The sequence below is a fragment of the Gavialis gangeticus genome, unplaced genomic scaffold (assembly GCF_001723915.1).
Source record: "Gavialis gangeticus isolate Ggan-Ray unplaced genomic scaffold, GavGan_comp1, whole genome shotgun sequence".
Classification (NCBI taxonomy): Eukaryota; Metazoa; Chordata; order Crocodylia; family Gavialidae; genus Gavialis; species Gavialis gangeticus.
The window spans coordinates 10,200,319-10,210,947 of record NW_017728992.1 but is presented as its reverse complement, the minus strand read 5'-3'; the positions used below and the strand labels follow the sequence as shown (position 1 = coordinate 10,210,947).

At 40.6% G+C, this 10,629-nt stretch overlaps 1 protein-coding gene across 1 annotated transcript in view; it reads left to right on the top strand.

Annotated features, from left to right (window-relative positions):
* CUNH7orf72 (chromosome unknown C7orf72 homolog) overlaps positions 1–2,778 on the top strand; it is a 45,094-nt gene extending 42,316 nt beyond the window's left edge. Inside the window, exon 9 of the mRNA XM_019518378.1 lies at positions 1,309–2,778. Coding sequence (XP_019373923.1) covers positions 1,309–1,432 — 124 coding nt within the window. The 3' untranslated portion in view covers positions 1,433–2,778. The remainder of the gene's footprint in view (positions 1–1,308) is intronic.
* Positions 2,779–10,629: the final 7,851 nt, after the last annotated feature.

Sequence of the window (10,629 nt, the reverse complement as noted above, 5' to 3'; positions counted from 1 at the left end):
TGGACATCCGCAAAAACTACTTCACAGTTAGGGCGGCTAGGAGCTGGAACCAACTTCCAAGGGAAGTGGTGCTGGCCCCTACCCTGGGGGTCTTTAAGAAGAGGCTGGCTGCCTACCTGGCTGGACTCATTTGAGTCCCGTTTTTGTGTTGGGGTTTTGTTGTTCTCCCGCCCTGGCAGGGGGTCGGGCTAGAAGATCTACTAGGTCCCTTCCGACCCTAAATCTATGAAACTATGAAACTATGAAGTATGAATATTTTTCTTAGATACATAAAGTATTATTATTATTTTATCTGGTTTTCAGACACTCTGATAATGGGTGATAGAAAGATGGGCAGGTTTCAGAGTCCTTTAGTACAGTGCTTCTCAAACATTTCTGATTCTATGACCTACCTCCAGCCTCTTGCACAATCCCAAGCCCACCTCCAAACCCCAACTTCATGTCCCCTTGTTTTCAGCTGTGTCCACACCCTCCCACTAATACATCCCATGGCTGCCTCACAGACAGCCTCCTGTGCACACCTCCTCACCCTGTCTCCTGTGCACTGGCCTGAAACCAGACAGGCATAGCCATATTTACATGGTGTAGAGCTAATTAGCATAAGTACTTGCCTATTAAAATGGCTGTAACTAACACATCCATTATATTAGTTTTGGGGAAAAGAGCTGGCTTCCCTCAGCAGGCTGTTGTACCACTTTTATCACATGAGGCTTTAGGAGGGGGATTTTTAGATAGGAGAGATCCATTTGTTTTGGGAAATGTGTGCATAGAAGAGGTGAAAAAACAGTAACATTAAAAAAAAAAACACCCAGCGAAGTCAGTGGTGGTAAACAAATGTAAATGGGGGTGGACTTTAGCTCCTATATTTTCACATAGACTAATTCTTTCAACCATCAACGAATTCCATCAACCTGCCTCCTACCTCCCCACAAAATCTCTGAATACCTGGAGTAGGGGACATCTGGTACAGCAGCTTCATCCACATGCAAGGAGTTCTCTCATGCCAGAAGAATTCCCTCACTGACAGTTGTGATCAGATCTGGTCCCATCCTTTCATCTTTGCTGGTTTAATACAACAGAGCTCTTTACTTGAGACTTGTCCAGAGGGAAAACAACCACACACAATTCTGTTCAGTCTCCTGACCCTACCAGGGAACAGGCTGGTTCTCATATAGGCCTTATGGGGCTTCCATGACTGAACAGACTTTCTCCAAAGCCACCAGGAAGAAATGTGAGAGAATAATGTATTTTTGGGCAATACAAACACAGTTTTCCTAAAAGAGGTTTCCTTGTGTTTTGTAATTGCAGGTACATCTCCAAGCATGGAGGCTCATCTCAGTTTAATCACCAGGGGCCTTTGTCACAAATGCTCACTCCAGTTTATCCTCAAAATTCTTTCAATAAGATAGAACAAGAAACAATTCAAGTTTAAAAGAACCACTCCTTTACTAGACTAATCAAGAGCCTCTGTGGGACTGGGGAAGAGGAAGGAAATGTGTGAAGTGTGTGCATATTTTAAATATGGAACAAAAGAAAAAAGAATATAGAAGTGGGTGTTTGTGGTAGTCCTTATTACATGTTATTATTATACTTGTATTTATGACTTACTGTTGCTTATGGCTGAAATCTTTGAGGAAGTAAAAGGAACCACAAAATAAAAGCCTGAAATTTGCTTACTGGACTGGCCTGCATCATATTAGGTAAGACAGAAGCTGATGCAACAGCAAACTACCCATAAATATCATTCAGATTTGTGCCTACTGATGCTACATCACTGTAGTGACAAGCTACATTGCCGTAGCTCATCACTATGGTGATGTAGCATCACGTGTAGCTGTGCCCACTGTGTCATTTCCTGGACGCAGAGTATGTAGAGCAGGAGTAATGGATGTTTCCTGGCAGTGTGGATAAGCCCTTGGAGATGCCTTGTGGAGCTTGCAGCTGTGAAGGTTGGAGGGCAAATGTGGCTTTACTGGATTATCAGACCTTTGCTCCAAGGTCTGGAGTAGCCTCCATCATAATTTAGGAGCCCAAAGGGGCAGGTGCTAGGTTACCATGGGCCATTCTGGGCTCCCAATGAATGGTGCAACACTGTGAGCCCATCAACATCAGTACCCAGGTTGGTCCCTGATACCAGGCAGTGTAGGTATGGAGTATATCTATGAGGGATAATTTGCTCACAACTGGCTTCTCTGACCTGTGTATTTTGCAAGTAGGCATAAAGTGGCAGAAAAACCCACATGGAGAATCTGAACCAAATAGAAAATCAGTCCAAAACATAAAACATTTGCAAAGCAGGGGAAAGAATCCAGGCCTCCTGACTCCCAGCCCTGTGGCTTCACAAATCAGACTGGTGTTCTTCATTCTTACAGCACATTTCATTCCTGACATTTCTAAAGTAAGGCACAAGAGATTTCTAGCTTGGCACTTGACCAGCAGCATAGGGAGTTTGGACACCTAGTTGCCATATAACTGCAACTGGACATCCACATCCCTTAGTTTGCTGTACAAATGTCAGCCATGCAATGTCCTGTGGGGTGGAGGGAGGCAATTGAGTGGGATGAGCAGAGATACCATTTCCCCCAAGAAATATGTAGTGTACATTTCAACGGGAATAAAACAGTCAGTTTATTTTTTGAAGCACAGTCGCTTTCATTTTCTGTAATACCTTAACTAAGAGTAGACCAGTCTAATACTTGATCTGTAACACTGCAAAGGTATGTTTACATCCAACCTCAGATCTCTTCCTTGACTTGGAAAGAAATTTTTAAAAACTTAGGAATGCATTTCTGTTTTGTCTATGAACCACTTCCTCTAATTTTTTATTTTGATGAAATCTAAACTTGGGACCCAAAACAACCTGATAGTGCCCTTTTAAATTAGGCATCACAGGCAATCTCTATATTAATAACATACCTTTCTAAAAATAAACAAAAAGGTGAAACACAATATAATACTCTGTGACTTCAGTGAGACCAGGTTGTGTGGTTGACAATGTATCTATTGAGCCAAAAGTACATCTAACCAATTCAGTTTGATCCTTGCTGAAATAAGAGTGTATATTCTGTACTGTTTTCAACATTTCTTTTTCCTTTCTTGGAAAAGCCAATTCCTATGCAGAGTCCAAAGTAGAGATTTAACACTATGTCCTTTGACTTGATGCATTTGTAGTCACATGGTATAAACATGCAAATGAAACTTACTGTTAAGTAATCACAATTCTAGCTCCAATTAGACTCAGTTCAGCAAACTGCTGGAGTTAATGGGACTGCTTATAAGCCTAATGTTCTGCATATGTTTCAGCACCTTGCCGAATCAGGGCCTTTATCTATGCATGTTGCTCATAAAACAGTGAAATTTCAAGTCACGAAAAAGTCATTCTTGGGCCTGTTCCTTTTAGCTGTGGCACTGATACCTACATGAACAGGAACAGATTTAGCTTCCGGTGTGCAGTTAAACCACTAAAAACAATTCTGCTGAAAGAAGGCAGTTTCCTGGATAGAATTATGCTGGTTTTCTTTTAAAATAATAATTTAAAACTGATATTTTAGGTCTCTCAAAGAAAAGCCTTTCCACTCAACTTCTGGTTACAGCATTACTATTTAATATGCAGGCTTTGAAAATGAATTAACCTAAAGTCACTGGATACAAAATACTTGCCATTATATTGTGACCATGCTTTTAATATTGCAACGGAATGTATATGGTAAATAACCATTGTGTAAATTATACTATTTTTTTTTGTTTATTTTAAATCCCCATAGATTTTGCAAACAGATGACCAGAGAACAACTCATAAATATATTTGATCGGATATTGCATGTCATAGATCATAAAGAAATGTTTCAACATGAGCAAATAGGCTACAGAGGAATACTTATTCCTTCTTTAAGTAAAGTTTATGGTCTTTTCAGAGTACTTTCTTCTCCCTCTTGCTCCTTTCAAAGCCAGGATCAAAAATATACATTTCAAAATATTGGTTTCCTTTAGTTTGCTTGTTATTTTATTCCTAATGCTTCTCATCTGCCATCTAGTAAAGGTCATAGAAATATTAATGTACTTCTAAAGCAAGAGGACCAAAAAGCTTAGCTTTCAACATAACTTAGAGTGTGGTGATGCAAATTGCAAAAAATCAGTGGCCTGTATCTTCTCACAGATTATTTAGTAATGAATATACCAAGGGAAAGAGAAATGTCTGTTGGGTAAAATAATAGGCACAAACAACTGCTTGGTTGAAAATGATATACTGTAGCAGGCTCTAGTGTCCCTGGTCCTGAAATCCTAAAAATGAATATGGAGAAAATACTGTGCTTAAAAAGGAGAGGTAGAGGAAACCTTCTAAAGCTCCACTGTATTTTGTTTTAGACCAAAGTACATTGTAGTTAGTAAAATATGCTAAAAATAGAAAAAGCATCACAGCTAAACAGACATTATATGTATCACCCTGAGAAATGATTTGCAAGTTAAAGCATTGTCTAATTGGTGCAGATGGGGAGACTGGAGGTCTCACAGCCCCTGCTTTCTGCTACATTTCTTTCAGATACTGTGGTCTTTTTCTGTTCTGGAATGTCTATCGATAGGCTGACAGATCCAGGTGGGTGGGGGTGGATTTGGAAGAGGTGTGTAAACCCCAGGAAGAACAACATATTATTTCTGGATAGGGAGATCTGAACTGTCTGGTACAGGGTGGGCATACAGAAGACCCGAAAGAGACTGTCCCTTAGGAAACACTAACTGCTAGCACTGAAACAGGGAAGTTCTTTCCCCTCCCTCTGCATGGTGCAATGTGTACTGAGATGTGCATAACATCTTAATGGAGGAAATGAATAAAGTATAGTAAATCCAGCAAACTGCAGGGGAATCCAAGGCAGGGAAATATAATTTCCTTTGTTGTCATGGAGGCCAGGGCACCATGACCTTCTTTTGCACAAATTGCCATGGAATCCTTAATGAGGGTAAGTGATTGCGATCTCAGCTTTGTGTCTCATCTGAAAAGGTGCACGTCCAAAAGCAGCAGTAGTGACACAGAGGAAGATAACCACCAACTGACTTAGCCCTTGCTGTGCCAAACAGGGATTTTTCTTGGAGGTTTCACCTAGGTTACCCTCAAGCCTAGTCCAATAGCTCTGACAAGCTCACCACCTAAAGTGATGTGCCCCTTGCTGCCTCTGGTAATGAGCATAAGAAGCATCTTTATGATGGTAAATGTTGGATCTACGTCTCAATCCAGGTGTCACGACTGAGGCAAGACAATTTTTAAAAAATAAGTCAAAAACATTTCAAACAAAAACAAGTCATTCTGAAACTGCAAATTTTGAATTAGAAAAAATGCCAAGCAATGTTTGTGCAGGGTTAGAAAGAAACTAGCTGAGAAATTCCTTACAGCTTCCTGCCACCATGGCCCATCTTCAGTAAATACCAATAAATTCAGAGGAGTTGGGTAGCAAGCTAAGGAACACAACAAAAAAAATAGACTAGCTCTAGAAGAGGCATAGTTCTGTGGACAGGGTACAGGGCTGGGAACCAAGAGACATAACATCTGTTCCTTGCAGCAACCTACAAGGTGATCTTAAACAAATTTCTCTCTCCCTTTCCTGAAGTTTTCCCGGAGGTAATGACTCCTCTGAGATCTATGGATGAAAAGGGGCTAAGTAAGCAATTAGTGACATTGTTATTTTATTAAAATTAATGCAAAAACAAAAAGCAGTTTCTTTCCCTGCATTCTCCACATTCCATGGCCTATTTCTACATTCATCTCGATCTAACCCTAACCTGAAGCGCTATTAGTGTGAAATTTTACTGACCTTCCTAGGCTCATTTCCATATTTTTTGCTGACAGCCTTGCCATGGGACCATTAAATAATTTGGGCAATCAGTCACCCCAATCAAAACATTTTTCCAGCTAATTAGCACATCAGATATCAGCAAAAAAGCATATAATTGTATTAGGCACAAACAGTTTGACACAGTAAATAGGATAGTATTTACACAACTGAAATAACAATACAATAAGCAGACTGGAAATCTAACCAAGTTATCCTTAAAAAATGGTCCAAGACTAGAAGAGAAATTATTGGAATAACTAAAGGTCACATGTATCCTTGAGAAGCAAGCAACCTCACCAGCCTATTGTTTTTAAAGTATTCTTTAATGAGAACACTGATCCAGTCTTTGCAGCTGACTTTTAAGGGCCTTGTCCAGAATCCATGAAAGTCAATGCATGATTTCAGTGGGCTTTGGATCAGGCCTAAATTCTCCAGTAATCAAGAGCTAGATCCAGACTGCTGCTTCTGTGCATGACCCAAGGTGGTGCAGTCTGTATAGCCAAGTGATTAACTTCTAAGCCAGGTAGGATCCTGAATCCATATGGAGGAAGGTGTCCAACCTAGCAGGCTTCAATGACTTTTTTTCAGAACATGGCAGCACAAGGTGAAGGGGATGGTGCCTGATTTATATGAGCAAGCTTATCCAGTATTGATAATAGTCCTTGGAGGAATGGTTCTGCAGACCTCTCCCACCCAACTGGATGCTATGGCCAAGTCACGCTCTGCCCTATTCTTTCTCTTACTGTCCAGTTCAGTGAATCTTGAATTCTCCTACAGCTTCACCAGAAGGGGTGAAGAGTGGCCCCTTCCCTCAGGAGCAATCTGCTACCATGGTGTTTAAGACACTTGTGCATCTGAGTCCTCTCAGACAGAGGAAGGAACTAAATGTGAGTCTTGTTTCATCGAGAAGGTCTTCTAATCTATAGAGGCAGCTTCTCTTCCTCCTCAGACCTCCCCTGTCCTCTTCAGCCAAGGCTGAGAAAGAATGATGTCTGCTTGGCTTTTGCCAGAAAGGCTATAGGTGCTTACTTTGAGGTTGGATCTCCAGCACCTCCTTCCAGCCCAGAGGAAGTGGCGGGATTGGAGACTTGCCTCTGTCCTAACTATCTTTAGTACCAGATGTCCGCATGCTGAGTATATGACATTTCTGTGGTTCACTGCTCAGCATTTTGGCTGTTGTTGATCCCAGTCTGGTGCATCTGGCTCTACTTCTGTACTGTTTACGAAGCCAAGGCACCCAATTCAGGATCCCTGACTCCATTCCAAGGTATAGGCACTGAACTTTTAGGCACCTGAGTCCTTTTTTTGATCTAGCCTGGATTGACTACTTGTGTGAGAGGAGTTTGTGTCTGCAGAATCAGGGCCCCTACAAGGACTACTACATTCCCTGATGCTTTGTAATTCTCCCCAAGACTCAGTTCAGTGTCCCACAGATGCTGATCTGAACCCATTTTCTTAAGGCAGCTTCAAACACTAGGCTCTATTCCATAGCAATTGACTTGCAACAATTAGCCTGCTTTCATCTATCCTTTGCTTACTGGCGGTGGGCAAAAGTGCCCATTATATCATCCTCACCGAGTTCTAATTTATCTTTTAAGTGGGATAATGCAATGCAGTACTATGGCTAAGCCTTTTAAAACATGTTTCTAGAGCACTGAATGGCAACAGAAAAAAATCAAATGCGACAGACGGGCTCCCATCATATTTGTAAAACTTTCCCAGGAAGGAAAACCTGTCAACTTTTAAAAGTTCCTCATCCATCCAGACATTTCAGTTAGAGCTGTGTTTTTGTGTATAATAAATTGCTTCTAGTTGGCTGAAAATCATTTTTTAGCTCTTATCTCTGTGATCGGTTACCTCTGCTGTTCTTTAATGGACTTCACCTCATTATGCGACTAGTCATTAAAAGCTTAGTACCCAGTACAATGGTAGCTTATGTAAAGTGATCTATGAGAGCTTTATATAGGCTTACCAGCCGCAGCCTTAATTTTACTCATTCGTCTTAATTTTTTGTAATCATTTTTTGTAAAGAGGGTATAATGTCAGGCATGCTTCCCTGCTACTGACAGATCCAATCTAGCAGATAATTACCATAAGGAAATTGATGCTTTAGTGTGCAGAGGAGAATTTAATTTACTCAGACATCCTACAGTACAATGCATTCCAAAAGATATGAGGATTTAAGTTTTTAAGAAATTAAATTTCACTATTTAACATGATTACTTATGTTGAACATCATTAACTAGCTTTTTTTTAACCGTTTGATATAATTACAAGTACAGTTATTTGGTCTAAGATCCAAAGTCGTCTTTAAATAAGGGTTAAAGATCCATGAAATATGAAAGAGAAGGTTGTATTCTCTCTTCCCACCTCCCCAACCTCAGCCTTCCATCAATTGCATTTAAAAATCTGTAGAGATTAATGGAGGCTGTACATTCTTTATGCTATAAAGCTTTTCCCAATGATGTTTTAATAGATCCTTAACTGTCGTTCTATTCCAGTTCAACTCTGTTGGCCTGGAAAACCTGTTCAGCAGTATTTAAATATGCAATAACTTATCATAGGTACTGAAAAATGCTAGGATATTAAAGTAGCCATCCTGACTTGGGCCCCAGTTCAGGAAAGTGCTAATGTGTGTGCTTAATTTTAAGCATGCAAGTAGTCTCACTGCAGAGTTGGGTTTCTGAGTAAACATTGTCCTGAATTACCTGCTTTAAACCATTTTAAAACTGTAAGGAAATTTCCTTCCTAACCTACTATGAACACACTATGAATGCAAGAGGTGCCAAGAGTAGTAAAGAAGGTAGTATGGTATTGGTTGTAAAAGCTTCAGTGATCGTGAAACTTCTGTTTCCCACCAGATCCATGGCTCATTTTCTTCACTGTTCAGCGTTTCCATTATTTCCTCATCCACAGAATTATACCAGCTGACCTTTGTTGTGGTCTTTTAAAGCCAAAAGCAAAATAGGAGGCACAATACCACATAGAGATGGCTGAAAATTTTCAAATTAAAAAAATTTACTTCAAAATTTTAAATTTCAACATAGAAAGGATGAATATTTTGGAAAACATTTTGGAGGAAAAATTCTCAATTCTGACCAGCTGTAAGCTATAAAGAAAAACTAATTAACTCCAAGGCAGTGGTGTCCAGACAACTGAGAACTGCAAGGATTTGTCAGTGGGATAGTGAACATAATTAGAAGTTACCCAATTCTTCCAGTTGTTGCATGCAAAAAGCATCCATTCATTTAAAATAAATCAAAAGTTTCTCTTTCTGGATTGTAGTAATCCCCCTAGAGAAGGGGCAGTTAAAGGGACAATTAAAGTTAGACTGGTCAATACACTTATATGCTACCAGGAGCAATCTGGGAGCTGAGGTAGTGTAGGTACTAAAGCACACAGTTGACAACCTAGAGGTTGCAATTTTGAAGCCATAGCAGAAGCAGTCATGGTGTGGCCCTGTCAGTTCTATAAATGCTGGGGCTGGAAGGGACCTTACAGATCATCAGACCCAGTCTCCTTGCATTTGGGCAGGAAAGACTGCTGGGATCAGATGACCCCAGCAAGATGGGAGTCAAGAAATTTTTTGAAAATTGCCAGATTGGATGACTACCGCCTCTGGGGGGAGCCTGTTCCAAACCTTCAGCACTTGACTCGTAAAGACGTTTTTCCTCACGTCTAACCTGAAGCAATCTTCAATCAATTTGTGCCCATTATTTCTTGTCCTCTCCTGGGAAGCCTTGGTAATTAGATGCTCCCACAAGCCTTGATGTATGCCCCTGATATACTTCTAGGCTGCCACCAAGTCCCTTCTGAGTCTTCTCTTCTCCAGGCTGAACAGTCCCAAGTCTTTCAGCCTCTCCTCATATGACCTGCTCTCTAGGGGGGGGGGGGTGCATGTGGCCTTCCTTTGGACTCTCTTGAGCTTCTCCACATCCTTCTTGAAGTGTGACACCCAGAACTGGATGCAGCACTCCAGTTGCAGTCTCACCAAAACCGAGTAGAGCAGGAGGATGACATCCTTTGCCTTGCTTAAGATATCTCAGTGGATGTTCTAACAAATCTGTGAATTCTGCTAAATACTTTATCACAAGGACATGAAAAAGGAAAGGAAGAGGCAATCCTGCATTGGTGAGGAAGTTGGCTAGATCATTACTGTAATGGTCTGAGGGGATCATCCAGGTTGGCCAAAAGAGGATTGCCAGGCCACATGGCACTGGTATATAGGGGTTAAATTTCATTTAAAGAAATAAATGTAGAGACTGAATTCAGTGGAAAGGAAAGTTAAGCTGCTTCTGAATTCTTCTGAAAATCCTGCCATAAAATATTTTTCTAACAAAGCGTTGTCATATAAAAAAATCTGTATGTACCATGGAGAAGTTAAAGTTATGGCTACATAAACAAGTTACTAAAGAGTAAACTAGACCTACTGCTCTGTAATACTACCCATCAGCAAACTCTTATCCTACATCAAATTCAAGCAACTTACCCCATTTCCAGTGCAGGGCAAATAATTACACACTGACTGCAAGTGACAGTGTGGGAGTGTGCACATAGATAGCTACCACTGTGTAGCAGGCACACTGCAAGTTTTCATCATAACTTGGTCACGTGCTCACACACTGAATGACTGTGAATGAGCAAAGTTATTACGTTGCTCAATGTTATTTCTAAAATAATATAATACCATGCTATTTTAATTGCTGGTACAAGGGAGGATAGATTTACATCTTATAGAGTGTGTGTGTGTGTGTGTGTGTGTGTGTGTGTGTGTGTGTGTGTGTGTGTGTGTGTGTGTGTGTGT